Consider the following 14,126-nt stretch of genomic DNA (forward strand, 5'->3'; position numbering starts at 1 on the left):
AGGATGCCCTGGCTGAATTGTTGTAGGATATTTAGTCACACTGCGTGAAAGGCGCCTTGTGGTTGGTTTAATAGAGAGCCAGGCGACCAGCAGCTAGGCAAGAGAGCTTAGGCGGGACTTCGGGGCAGAGGGAGGAACTCGGAGTGTTAGAAAGTGGGACATGATCAAGGCTAGTGGGAGACACCAGCAAGACAAGGAGCAAGATGGATGCGCAGAAAGGAGAGGCAAAACCCACACGGCACAGCGCCGATCAACGGAAACACGCTAACTTAAGTTGTAAGAGCTAGTGGGAGCAAGCCTAAGCCAAAGGCCAAACTTCCATAATCAATAAGAAGTCTCTGTGTCATTATATTTGGGGGCCGGTGGTCCCAAATCAAGTCCCACAGGGAAGACCGTTGGCACTGGATGACTTTGGGAAGATGACCGGACATGGGAAGCCACGGGTAGAACCCACCTGTCAGCAGCTGCCTTGTCAGTCTGACCCTTGCTGGCCTGCTCGGAAATGTTCCCTCAGTTCAGTGTGACTAGGCTTTCTGCTACGCTGAAACTTTACAGGCAAATTTACAAAGATAAATAAAAATCGTGCATGTTAGGAATTGCCCTACGCCGGGTGGTGATGGCGCACGCCTTTAATCCCAGCACTCGGGAGGCAGAGGCAGGCAGATCTCTGTGAGTTCGAGGCCGGGCTGGACCGACAGCCTCCAAAACAATACAGAGAAACCCTGTCTCATAAAACCAAAAAAAAAAAAAAAAAAGGAAGAAAGAAAGAAAGAAAGGAAGGAAGAAATTGCCCTACAAGTGGAGATGGGGAACAGAGATGAGGCAGGATAATAGCGGGTTGTGGAAAAACAAGAAGTCACCCTATGATAGAGCACGCCCTTCAAAAGCAGAAAGCCTTCACCCATATGTGTCCCCAGACTCCCTCACACAGCGATGCCCTGTGAAGAAGGCTGGTATCCCTGACTGAGGCCTCACATACTACAGAGTTAAGTCAGGGCAGTGTCTTAGAAACATCACGACGATTCCCTCTATGCTCATCACAACTGCACTTAGATGAAATTAGTCAAGTGGCTCTCCACAGCCAGCAGACCCCAGAGCCCTGCAGCGAGAAGAGCCCAGAGCTCCACAGTGAGCAGATCCCAGAGCCCCGCAGCAAATAGACCCCAGAGCCCCATAGTGAGCAGACCCCAGAGCCCTGCAGAAAGCAGACCCCAAAGCCCCACCGTAAGCAGACCCCAGAGCCCCACAGCAAGCAGACCCCAGGGTCCCATAGAAAGCAGACCCCAGAGCCCCACAGTGAGCGGATCCCAGAGCCCCACAGCGAGCAGACCCCAGAGCCCCGTAGTGAGCAGACTCCAGAACTCCATAAACAAGCAGTGGACCCCAAAACTCTATAAGCAAGCAGACCCCAGAGCCCCACAAGCAAGCAGACCCCAGCGCAGGCAGAAGTTACCAGGATCTCTGGCAAGGTGAGAACTTAAAACTCGCTTTATTTTCCTCCCGCCTGGTTATTTATAAAACAATAGAAGCATATTGTAGAAATTATTCAAATACATTTGAAATTTTAAAATAATGGTCACCTTGGTTAAGATCTTGGATTGTCTTCTCTCTTTCTTCTATGCATGCGCACACTTTTATGTAGCTGAGGTTACCACGTGTGTAGCCATGCTGAGCACAGACAGAGATGCAGCCGTCACCCCACAGTGCACCTGGTCCCCGTGCAGGGATGCCCCACAGGGAGGGAAGAGCAGTATGGGAGCCTGCTTCTCCCCTCCCTGGCTCCCAGGGATCCTGGGAAGCCTCTCCAGCCAGGATTTGTTTGGCTTCACCTACTCTAAAATAGTGAGGGTTCATCTTGTAGAGGCTATTGAGGTGGTCGTAAACCTCCGCTAATTAGCCTACTCCATCTGGCCATGGACAGTTAGAGGGGGGACGATGGCACATGCGGAGACATGCCATTTTCTCCTGATTGGACAGGGAAAACTCGAGAGAGCGCTGCCAAGACATCACTGAAATTTTTTTTTAATTGAAGAATGAAAAGAATCATGCTTAAAAACTATGTCCTAACACTGTCTGGGAAATGTCAGATGACGCGGACTTTCTCAGATCGAATTTTTTTAAACTATCATCTTGAGAACATCATGTGCTCATTTATGACCTGTGAGTTTGGTATATGAGTATGACGGACACGTATGAGCATGTGTACTCATGACTGTAGAGGGTCACGTCTAGTGTGCTCCTCTGTTGCTTTCTGCCTCATTATTTTTTTTTTTTGAGGCAGAGCTATTCGGTGACCCTGTGACCCACTGGCTGGTAACACTGAGCAGTGGCACCCCCCCACCCTTGCACCCTGGGCTCTAGGCTCGCAGGACACGCACACCCTTCCTTTTACGTGGGTGCTGGGCTCTGCACTCAGGCTCTCACACCTACGCAAGTTCTTTACTGCCTGGGCCCATCTCTCCAGACCCATACATGCTCTTTTATAGACAGCTTGAAACCCAGACAAACTTAAAAAGAAAACGAAACTCCCTCCCCCTGCCTCACAAGCATCCTGTCCAGCTTTCTGACAAGGATGCTCCCAGAGTCTCTCAGCTTGGTGTGCTTCTCCCCACGTAACTGGGATCGCGGCACATTCAAGTAGTATTTGACCTACCACGACAATTTCCAGTATCACTTAAAATCCCTTATAGGCATTCTGAATGGCTACACCCCACTTTTCTTTAAAAAATGCTCTCAAATGCTCGATCATTTAGGAAGAGACGCATACGTTCTGCGGTGGCTTCCCTTTCTCTTTTCTACTTTACATTTCCTGTCTCGAGCTTGAGTCCTGGCTTCCTCTTCTGGTCCTGACCTGTCTTCTTGTCCTGGTTCCAGGCCCACACTTCCAAGCAGTGCTGGCTGCACCTGGGTGTCAGCCCTTGTGCCTCTGGGTGGACCTAACGGAAGCCGAGTGCTTTCTGTTTCAAGGCCTCCTCTTCCCCAGTTAACATCTCACCATCCGTACTTCTCCCGGCGACTTCCCTTGCCTCGCAATCCCCCTTCTGGCTTCTATGCTCACCCCCTTTACATTCCGGTATTAACATTGACAACCTGTCAGACTCCCTGTCCTACCTTGTTTTCTACAAAGCGCTGACTGACAGAAGCTTGAGGAGAGGGTTTATTTTGCTTATGTGTCCCTGCGATCACCGTCCAGCATGAAGGAAGTGAAGTCAGGGCAGAAACTTAATTAAGGCAGGAACCCGGAAGCAGAAGCTGACGCAAAGGGCGTGGAACAGGGCTGGGCCTTCCGCATTAATCATTAATCAAGAAGATTGCCCATAGACTTGCCCACAGGCCAGTCTGATGGTGTTGTCTCACCTGAGGTCCCTCTTCCCAGATGACTCTACCTGTGTAGAGCTAACAGTGGCGCTCCTCCTACTGATGGCTCACCCCACCTACACCTCCCAACTAAGTCTGTCAAAGTTAGCAAATAAAAAATATGGTGTCTAGTTAAAACCGAACTCTAATGAATAATTAATCTCCCTCAAGTTGCCTCTTCTGCAATCTTCGGGAAAAACTCATGCCAATAATTATTCATTGTTTCTATGAAATTTAAATGTCCCTGGCGGGACTTCTCCACCCTGGCTGGGCACACCGTAACACTGCCTGTCTCCGTTGCCACCCACGGTGACCTAACAGTTTCCCTGTCCCTCTGTCCAACTCAGATCACAGCCCTGAGAATGTCAAACCTCACTTTCCAGTGCCTGGTTTCTCACCGTGACACGGTGCCACCACACCAGTCTTGATGCATTGAGCAGGCAGGGTCCTGTGTCTTGTCACCATGCTTTGGGACTCTTGGTGGCAGCTCGGATGCCGGGCTTTGAGGTTATATCGCCTACCACATAAGTCCCCTCCCCACGGCTGACCCACGAGCTGCCTCACCGGACCACATCTGACTCCATCTTTCCAGCCGCCATCAAGGCAAAGGTCTCCTGGCCTTGTCCGTCAATCACTAGGGAGGAGGCTCTCCCAGTAAATAGTGGAAAGTAGCAAAAATGCTGAAAAGTCAGAAACTTCATACGGCGGAAGCAAAGTTGATGAAAGGCCCCCTGCCTGGGGGGTTCCCTGCTTCCTATCCTTCTTCATGCTCACTGCCTCCCTCCTCTCCACAGCTGAGGTTGAAGGTGTCAGACCACATGTGAATGGTGATGACCAAGGCTTCGTGGCTCTGACGGGCTGCAACAGGGCTGACACAGCCTTGGGACACAATGAACAGGAAGCCCTTACCTGGCAGAAACATCATGGCTGGATCCGCTCACCCTGACCTGAACCTGCCACCCGCATGTCCCTCTGGGATCCGAAGCAGCCTTGCCGCTCTTCACCCCAAGCCCAGCGCCCAGACTACCACACTCCTTGGGGGCCTCCCAAGCTTTGAGTTCTGTGAGCATTTGCGCACCACCGGCTTGCTCCAGGAGAGAGCCACACAATGGGCCACCTGTGCTCACTGTTGCTGAGAGTTTGTCTCAGCCAAACACGGTGTTCCTTTAAGACAAAGGCTTTGCACGGCGTTCCTCTAAGACACAGGCTTTCTCTCTCCGTCCCTGGAAGAGAACACCACCATGCATACACCCCATGACAGCAGATATCCAACAAGAACAACCACCCAAAGAAACACCTTATCCGGGCAAAAAGGCAGGGTGGCCTTCCAGCTCGGCAGCCGAGAGACGCTGTCCTTTGCCAAGTTGCTCTGCCAGCAAGCACCAACCCGCATGCTTAGCAAGGACCTGTACGGGGTCCTCAGGCCCCAGGGACAGCACTGGGGAAAGGCCTGTGCCTAATAGGTTAGGCTTGCCCTGAAGATATCACATGCTGTTCTCCCTCCCCATGCTTGGGCAGGCCCAGGGTCATCCAGAGACTGGAAACAGTTTCCTCTAGTTGAGCACTGGGCCTGTATCTGCAGGGAGAAGCATCACGTGCCCATCTTCCCTCCTCCTCTCCCAATCATCTTCCCTCCTCCTCTTCCCTCCTCCTCCTCTCCCAATCATCTTCCCTCCTCCTCTGTTGCTTCCCCCGTCGGCCCTGTATCCACGGGAAGTCACTCCCTGGTCCTTCCCATCACAATGCACCAGATGCTCTACTGTACTGCCTCTGAGCTCAGCTTCCCTTCCCACCCTCCTGCCACCACCTGCCCCTTCCTCCCAGGCATCCTCCTGGCTCCTCTGCATTGTGTGGAATCAGTGCTCTCATGCCACTCCCTGTCAAAAACTCTCTCTGGATCCCTCGCCCCTACAGGAAAAGGGCCCATATGCTCACCCGAGATCACGAGCGCCTTCACAGTCTAGCCGTTGCCTGCTTTTATTTACCCTTTCACTTGTCTATGTATTTCTTTGGCAGCAATAACTACCAAACCCAGGGCATCACAACATAGCAGACAAGCTCTCTCCAGCCCCTCTGCCTGCTTCCAACTCTACTGTCCAGCAAATGGCCCCTGGTGTCTTCCATGGCTACACGCTTGACGCCAGAGAGACAAAGTCCAATAGAGCAGGGCTTAGGAAAGAGGGGTAAGCAGAGTACAGGCTTAGTAGACACTGGGAGGGAGGCCTTGGGGACTCAGGCAGTTCAGTGGCAACTTCCTGGAGGCCACCATTGCGTCTTCCTTCTGCTATGAGATGCAGTCTGGTGGAAGACTTCCGTCTCACCCATGAGAATATAAACAAAGCAAAGAGGACAATCTGATGAAAGTGTAAATGAAGCATTGAGAGGCAAAACCGATACAGTTGCTGTCATCCCAGTGAAAGGAGCTCCTACCAACACTGCAGGCCTGAGACAGAAACGCTGGGCAGGACGCCTGAGCCGGCGGGGATGCCAGCCTCAGCTCACGCCCGGTGGCCAGAACAGCTGACAGGCCGATGCTGGCTGAAGGCTTGGCAGAAACGGATGCCTGTGCCTTTTCACTGCAGCTGCTCTGAAGAGGCCTTCACTGGAAACTCTGATGAGAGCCGATGAGGTGGGCGGGTAGGTAAAGGGACATGTTACCAAGTCTGGCAACCCGGGGGCCACATGGAGGAAGGAAAGAATCAGCTCTGACCTGTAGGCACGCCATGGAATGTGCCTCCCACCACACACAAAATAAAGAAATAAATGCACCATTCTGATGAATAAGAGGCACATTTTATGGGTTGTCCAATCCCTAGTGGCCAGCCCTGAACACGCGTAGATCATCCATGCTAAATGGACTCAGTGGATTGTGTGTGTGTGTGTATCTAGGTTATATATATATATGTGTGTGTGTATATATCTAGGTTTTATATATATGTGTGTGTGTGTGTGTGCATGTATCTAGGTTTTGTGTGTGTGTGTGAATCTTTCTAGGTTGTATATATATATATGTGTGTGTGCATATATCTAGGTTTTATATATACATGTGTGCATATATCTACGTTGTATGTGTGTGAATCTATCTAGTTTGCATATATATGTGTGTGTGCATAACTAGGTTTTATATACATATATGTATATATCTAGGTTTTATATGTATGTGTGTTTGTGTGCATATATCTAGGCTGTATGTATGTGTGTACACGTGTGTGTGCATGTGTGTGTGTGCACATACCTATGTAAAAAGAGAACATGAAGTGGGTGGGGGCACAGGGGATTTGGAGCAGGAGAGACTGATACAGATGCAGGGCTCATTTATGACATTCTCAGAAAAACATGAATTAACTATTAAGAGCTATAAGCAATCGATAACTACTGATAGAGGGAGAATTAGTCTTTGCTAGGGATGAGCCCTTGATTGGTTATCAAATACCAAGTGGCAGGCCTAAAAAATATACGCCCACAGGAAGCACTGCATAGACACAGCGGGTTGTATGTCTATGCTTAGTCATTTATATGTACGTGCAGCAATGGTTACAGGCCAAGAGTAGGGAGGTTTGGAGTGGGAGAAGCAGGAGTGAGAAGAGGGGAATGTTTTCATTAAATTAAAAATAAGTAAATATCATGACAAGGCAAAAAATCGCCCATGCAAAAAACATAGAAACTAAATTTGAAAAGCCAGTAAGTGACTTCTAAGAGAATTCCAGAAGGAAATAAGACAATGTTATAGCAAAATTAAGGCAGAGGAGGGATCATAGCAGAGTTCTACCTAGCATGAGCATTGTCTTCAAGGGACAGCATGTGAGGACTCAGGCATTACGGTGGCCTGCCCCTGTCACCTGGCAGAATGCACTCAGGCAGTGCCCTGGTCATCCCAGGGCTCCATGAGTACTAGTCTGCATGCAGGTGCAAAGGACCCTTTTAAAAGATGGACCCTGCCCACTTACACTCCCTTTCTACTCTTCTCTCTCACTCTCTCTTTTCCAGCTCTCTTTGCCGGCTTCTCTCTTCCCTGTTTTCCTTCCCTCTCTTCCCCTGGTGCAGACGGGACTTTTCCTGTCTCCCTCTTCTTCTGCCCTCTCTCTGTCTCTGTGTCTCTTTACCTTTTTCCTCCCCACCCCCTTTCCCTTTCTAATAACACTTCTCACTTAAGCTCTGTCTGCCTAGCGTGTTTGTCCCTCCGCCTCCGTCACCATCACCTGCCGTGGAATCCGTCAAAGTGCTCCTAGAGCTTTATCGTAGCACAGCGAGCTTTCGATCATAGAGAAACTGTCATGGCTCACGGGGACCACACCTTCCAACTGCAACCTTTGATCACGGCAAGGAACCGATTTGCTACGTTACTGTGTTCAATTTTTTTTTAAGTGAAGGAGAACGGACTCTTAATAGAAAACATGGGGCTGCATTCCCTCCTGCAGCATGGTGAGCGGCGCTGAGTTTTAATGTCACTCTGTGTTCATCAGTTAGATTTGTAATTAGCATTTTATATTGTGGGTGACTGTCACCAGAAGTCTAGAGGGTTACAGTGAGGGGCAGGGATTCTATTTTGGGCGTAAGCTCAGGCTGCTCAGTCATGAATACTGACCCTTCTCCTTGCTCTTGGACTCTGCACTGAAATTAAATGGAAAATGGGGACGGGATAGTCTAACCGGAGGCAGAGGCCCCATCAGCAGGTTGTAAATATGTGAACTGGCAACGGGGAGACCAGAGACCGAGGGTGGAGGCGGCAGATCCCAGGGTCCCCTCTCCAGCCTCCGGCTTTCAGCACTGGCGCCGTTCCCTTCCTCAGTGGAACGCTGGGCACACAACCCTGCTAAGTAGCCACCCATCCCGCCATCCCCCAGGAGCATTCTTCATCTCCTCCATAACAGAGTGGCAGCCATCGAGAGCCAGTGGCTCCTCATGCAGATCTTGGGGGCTGGGGTGAGGTTTCGTTACCACAGCGCCCCACTCATGACACTCCCGTTCAACAAACAATCCTAGTCGAGGCTAAACTAAAGGGCATCAGAGGACAATGACGGTCTTAGTTCAGTTGGCAGTCCTATTTGAAGCTGGAACTCTTTGTGAGAAGGGACTGATTGTAGCTCATTGGGCATAGCTTATTCTAAGGAGAAGGGGGATTTTAAAAAGGTCCAAGTGTGTTTCCAGGGAACAAACATCTTGGAATGTTGTATGCCTCTAGGCCCAAAGGACGGGTTGACTCAAAGAACTTGTCATCTCCTTTTTTAGAATAAAAGTCTTTTGGCAAGTTATTTAGGATATCCAGCCTGGACCTACTTTTGGGACCCAATCTGGCTCTTGGGAAGCATAGGGGAAGCTTTTTTTTCCTAGCCTGGACATCTTGAGAACAACCAACATTTTGAATTCAAAGTTGCTGAGCTATATTTGAGGTCCAACCACACTGCTAACTAGAGCAGGCAGGATGCCCAGAAGACTAGATTTGGAGAAGCAGTGAACCTGTCAAATAGGTGTGGGGCTGCTGCCTCTTAAAAAGGACAGTATCACGGGGGGAGCGGTTGATGAGGAGGGGTCATTTACCCTTCTCATCTCTCTTCAAGGCTAGCGTCCCTCCATGCCTGAATCTGTAGTTCAGGGCATTAAAAATCTATGATCATTACTCTCCCCCTACAACCCAGTCCCCCAAGCTGCCATGATGTCTTGATGGTGTTATGTATTTGGGGACAGGGGCAGTCAGGTAGAAACCTGACATAAGGGAAGCTCCCAGGAATCCCATCTAAGGAATGATCCTAAGAGTCCTAGCAGTAGTGGAGAGGATGCCTGAACTGGCCATATCCTGTAATCAGATTGGTAACTACCCCAACTATCATCAGAGAGCCTTCATCCAGTGACCAGTGATTGACGGAAAACGGACGCAGACATCCACAGCTGAGCACAGCCTGGGAAATCCTACTGAAGAGAGGGAGGAGGGATTATACGAGGCAGGGGGCTGTGGGGTCAAGGTCATCCCTAGGGAACCCACAGAAACGACCAACCTGGGCTCATAGGAGCTCACGGACTCTGGACTGACAGCTAGGGAGTCTGCATGGGATCAGCCTAGGCCCTCTACATCGGTGTGACAGTTGTACAGCTTCATCTACTCGTGGGACTCCTGGTGGTGGAAGCAGGGTCTGTCCCTAACACTTTGACTGGCTTCCAAGAACTTATTCCTAATACTGGGCTGCCTTTCCCAGTCTTCATACAAGGGGAGGAGCTTATCTCAACTGGATTATGCCAAGCTTTGTTGACAACCCTGGGAGGCCTTACCCTTTCTGAACAGAAACAGAGGAGGGGTGGATGGGGGGAGTACGGAGAAGGTGGGAGGAGGGGGTGGGAGGGGAGGGGAGAGGGGGAATTGTGTTTGGGATGTAAAACAAGTGAACAAATTTAATTAATAGTACATCTCTGATCGTGAACACACAGGTAGATAGCACCAGGCCTCAGGATGGATTTTCTGAGTGATCTGTGATCTGCGGGGAAATTAGTTCAAGGTACATGACCCCAAAGGGCTGCCTAAAATCCAAATACAAAGGATTGCTCAGCAGTTTCCCTTAGTCCTGCAAGAATCCTGACTAACCCAACACCCTCATTGGTGAATCCTGTCTAACCCAACACTCTCATTGGTGAATTTAAAGGCAGAAGTATGAACCCCTTCCTTCATCTATACTACAACAATGTCCTCCTCACTCCTGTGTCTGGCTCACAGCCTCACTTCTCTGAGATGAGGGAGCAAGGGACAGCAGGATGAGGCTGTTGGGATCCATGGGCACCATGGTACCCAGCAGACAAGACAGACTTCAGCCCCAACCCAGGATCAAAAGACTCCCCAACCATCTGCCAGCACATGCTGAAGGAATATAAACCACCCTTGGATTACCCTGAGCACAACGAAACCAAGAGGGAAGGTTGGCAAGGTGCCCCGGGGGCAAGAAGGAAGCTGTGTTTCGGGTACTCCAAAACCAGACGGGAGCAAAAACCAGGCTTTTAAGGACATCATCTGTCTCTACACAGTCAGCCTCCTCATTCTAATGCCTGTGTGACTTCCTCTCACCCCTCTCAGTTCTCTGAGAAATCAGCCACACGCTGAACCTAAAGCACACATCCCCAAACTGCAGCTGTGCCAACAGCGTCCAGGACCCCCGCATTCCACTAGCCATCACTAGGACTTCAGTTCAAATGCTGGGCAGAAGCAGACATGTTGAAGACCCAAGGGTCCTGGAATGGGACTCCATAGGCCTCAACTGCTATGAAGACATTTCCTTAACCTCTCTGCACTTCCACCGTCTCACCTAAGAAACTGGGAATAATAAAGCTGTTTTTCGTGATTGCTGTAAGGGTTAAAATGGGTATCCATATGCACCATACAGGGCACCAAGCAGAAGTCCATAAATGACGATCAGACTAGTGATGGCCTGTCCCCTCCAAGAGACATGTCCACTGAAGAGCTCTTCTGTGGCTGCCTCCGGAAGTTTCTCCAAGGCCACTGATGGCCAGCCTCTCAGATACCACCCTGTCCCCATGCCCATGCTCTCCTTGGTACAGTGCTTGTTGCCATATATGGTGAACTAGCTTCCGTGTCATCCCCATGAGAAACCCTACCATCCCCACTGACTTCTCTCTCTCTCTCCTAACAGCAAACCTGCCATTGGATTCTTGAAATTCTACTTTTTGCTTCAACCCACACCTTAGCTCATTAAGCCCCCGGATAACATGGTTCCCACCCGCTTTCCCTGCCCCTGCAGTCCAGCCTCTACCTGCCATCTTTTTCCAAATGTGCAAACCTGATGGTGCTCCCTTCCCTGCTTTCCCTGCCCCTGCCCTCCCCTAGCTCCCAGCACAATCTGCATCCTTTCATGTGGCTCCTGGAGCCTTTGGTCCACCGACTCTCTCCCAACGTCATCTCCCACCGTGGCCCTCCCGTGTGCTCGGGCCGCACGGAGTGACTTGTAGTTTACCCCCGTGACTCACCCCTGCCTGCCTCCGTCTGGAACCCTGTCTTTGCCTTGCTCTGTGCTAACTCCTTTTCAACTCGCTGGCTTCTTCCTGGCTGGCACGTCATCTAGAGGCCTTCTCACCTGACTCCCCAGTGAGATGCCCGTTCTGCTCCATTCTGAACGATCGCTTGTTTGTTCCTCTCTTCCAGGAGCCTGCAGCCTCTTGAGGAGAAAACCCCAAGTGTCTCAGACAGATGGGTTCGAAGCAGACACTCCAACTGGATGAATGGACGCTAGAAATGAGCCTGCCCTGAGGAGCAGTCCCTGATTAAACGTGGCTGTCCAGCGACTAAGACAACACCAGGTATGGGACCAGGTATGGAGCACGTACCTAGGATGGCCACCACCTCATCATCCTGGATCACCTCCAGGGAGCCTGAGACCACGAAGCAGAGGCTGTCCACACTCTCCCCGGCGTGGTAGATGAGGTCCCCCGGGGCACAGTGCACTGTCTGGAACTCCATGGCCAACGCCCGCAGGCAGCCATCGCTGGCCAGCCGGAAGGCGGGGTGCTCCTTGAACACTTTGCGGTTCAGGTGCACGCAAATGTCAGCTCTCATGTCCTTGGGGCAGATCTGCAGGACCTGGACAGACAAGGGAGAGACAGGCGTGAGGACCACTTGACAGCCCCATCCCCTCAGCTCCCTGGGCGCAGGGCAGCACCCAGGAGGCCAGGCTGTACTCTTACGCTTCAGTGCCAGGGGAAAGCCAGGCAGTGTCTAGATGCGAGCTCAGTCTGCTGAAAGCTCAGGACAGGGGACTGAAAGTCAGGGCTAGGAGTGGGTGGGGCATGAGAAAGGCCATCTCCAAGAAGGAGATGGCCTTTCACCTGACAGCTTCAGAATGTGTCAGAGTGAACCTCGTGGAAGGAGAACATCATTCCAGCAGGGTGGCAGACACAAAGGCTCTGCAGGCCTGAGCAGGCATCCGCCCGAGTCAGGGGGAGGGAGGGCTAAGGGACGTCGTGCAGAGAAAACGCTGAACATGCGAGACACTTGCGAGTCACTGACTGTAGCCAGGGACACAGATTTAGGGGACTGATGTCATCTGGGGCCTCTGAGAGGAATTAGAGAGCTCTGACAGGGCTGGGGAGGGGCTTTGCTACAGAGGAGTCCAGGGGAAAGATGAGAGGAGCTCGGACTGGGATGGTTCAGTGCAGCCAGCAAGAAGTGGCCGTGTTCAGATCACAAGTAAATCAAATACACACACACACACACACACACACACACACACACACACACACACACGTCTCAGGGGTACAGCATGATACTTCAACGTGCATACAATACGTGAACAAAGTAACTGGTACATCCACCCCTTTAAATATTCATCGTTTCTTTGTGTGGAGAACATTCTCAACACTCTCCTCTGGCCATTTGGAAACACGCAGTAGATTGGTTAAGAGGTACAAAATTACAGGTGGGAGAAACAGCCCAGCATTCCGTAACTTAATGGGGTCACATTAAACTACAGAGTGTATTCGGATTATGCAGCTGGCATGGCTTGCTGATAGAATGCATATGTGATGGCATTTAAAGAGAGATATTTACGTGAGACCTGCCCAAGATCAAGCCAGCCAAAATTCCAGCACAGATGGGAGAGGTGTTCCTGAGTCCCCACCCTTAGCTGAGCAACTACTGGCAACTGGTGGCTTCGAGGAAGGGAGAGTCGCTCTCCTTTGGGGATGTGGCCATTGGTGGGTAACCCATGCCCCCAGGGAATAGCCTCCCCACCCGGTTACACACAGTCATTACTAGTGATATTTAGTGGAATGGTGATAATGAATGAACAGGAACAACATACAGAAAGCTGATGGGAAGACAGGTTAGTGAGCCCCAGGGGCAGTTAGAACGAGGTAGTTAGGGTAGATATGATAAAAAAATTTTACCCATGTATTAATTTTCAAAGAACAAATAAATATACTTTACAAAAATGAGATACGTGTGAAGTCACATTTTCCTGAGAGCTTTCTGTCTGCCAGGCATGACCTCAGCAAGTCACACAGTTAACATTTATTTGCCAGGCATCCATAGTGTGCCAGGCACTATTTCTAGGCTCTAATAATGTAGTTAAGAAAAATCAAGTAGCAAGGTGGTAGCAAACACCCTTAATTCCAGCACTCCAGGCAAGGGGGCAGGCGGATCTCTGTGAGTTCGAGTCCAACCTGGTCTACAGAGTGAGTTCCGGGACAGCCAGGACTACACAGAGAACTCTGTCTCCAAAAAACCAAAGCAAACAAGTAGACAAACAAACAAAAAAACAACCCTGCTCTCATGGAGTTTACTGTCTAGTAAGAGGAGGCAAATGACAAGCAAAATAAATATAACTTGGTACCCGTCACTGAGGGCAACAAGGAAGACAGACAGGACAGGGAACGAGGGGCATGCAATTTTGCGTTTGAAAGTGTGCTTGCTAACTTGGTCCCCACAGGAACTCCAGGATGTGCTTTTAGTTCCACGAGTTCAGATGAGGAAGCCGAGACACAGGGAAGCCCAAAGTTTCCCAGCCAGGAAACAGGCAGATCTCAGCTTTCACACTAGGTGGCTTGGCACCAGAGCCTGGCTACAGCCTAACCAACTCCCACGCCAGGAGGCAGCTCTGCAAAGCTAACGGGTGGCAATTGGACAGGCAGCATCCCCACCCCCACCCACGGTACTGAGGGGGAGACCCAGAGCTCTGCGCAAGCCAGACAACCACTCTGGCATCTGGGCTGTGTCCCCAGCCCTGACTCGCACCATTTAAAAAACAAACTAGGAACAGCAAGCCCTGTGGATCTCC

General features: G+C 50.7%; 1 protein-coding gene across 2 annotated transcripts in view; it reads right to left on the reverse strand.

Moving 5' to 3' along the window:
• Positions 1-14,126, reverse strand: part of Kcnh1 (potassium voltage-gated channel subfamily H member 1) — a 285,008-nt gene that overhangs the window by 72,569 nt on the left and 198,313 nt on the right. For both annotated transcript variants that reach the window (XM_005082858.4, XM_005082857.4), the window contains exon 9: positions 11,680-11,932. In XM_005082858.4, the coding sequence (XP_005082915.1) occupies positions 11,680-11,932 (253 nt within the window). The remainder of the gene's footprint in view (positions 1-11,679; positions 11,933-14,126) is intronic.

This window comes from Mesocricetus auratus, unplaced genomic scaffold (assembly GCF_017639785.1).
Source record: "Mesocricetus auratus isolate SY011 unplaced genomic scaffold, BCM_Maur_2.0 Super-Scaffold_100676, whole genome shotgun sequence".
NCBI classification, from domain to species: Eukaryota; Metazoa; Chordata; class Mammalia; order Rodentia; family Cricetidae; genus Mesocricetus; species Mesocricetus auratus.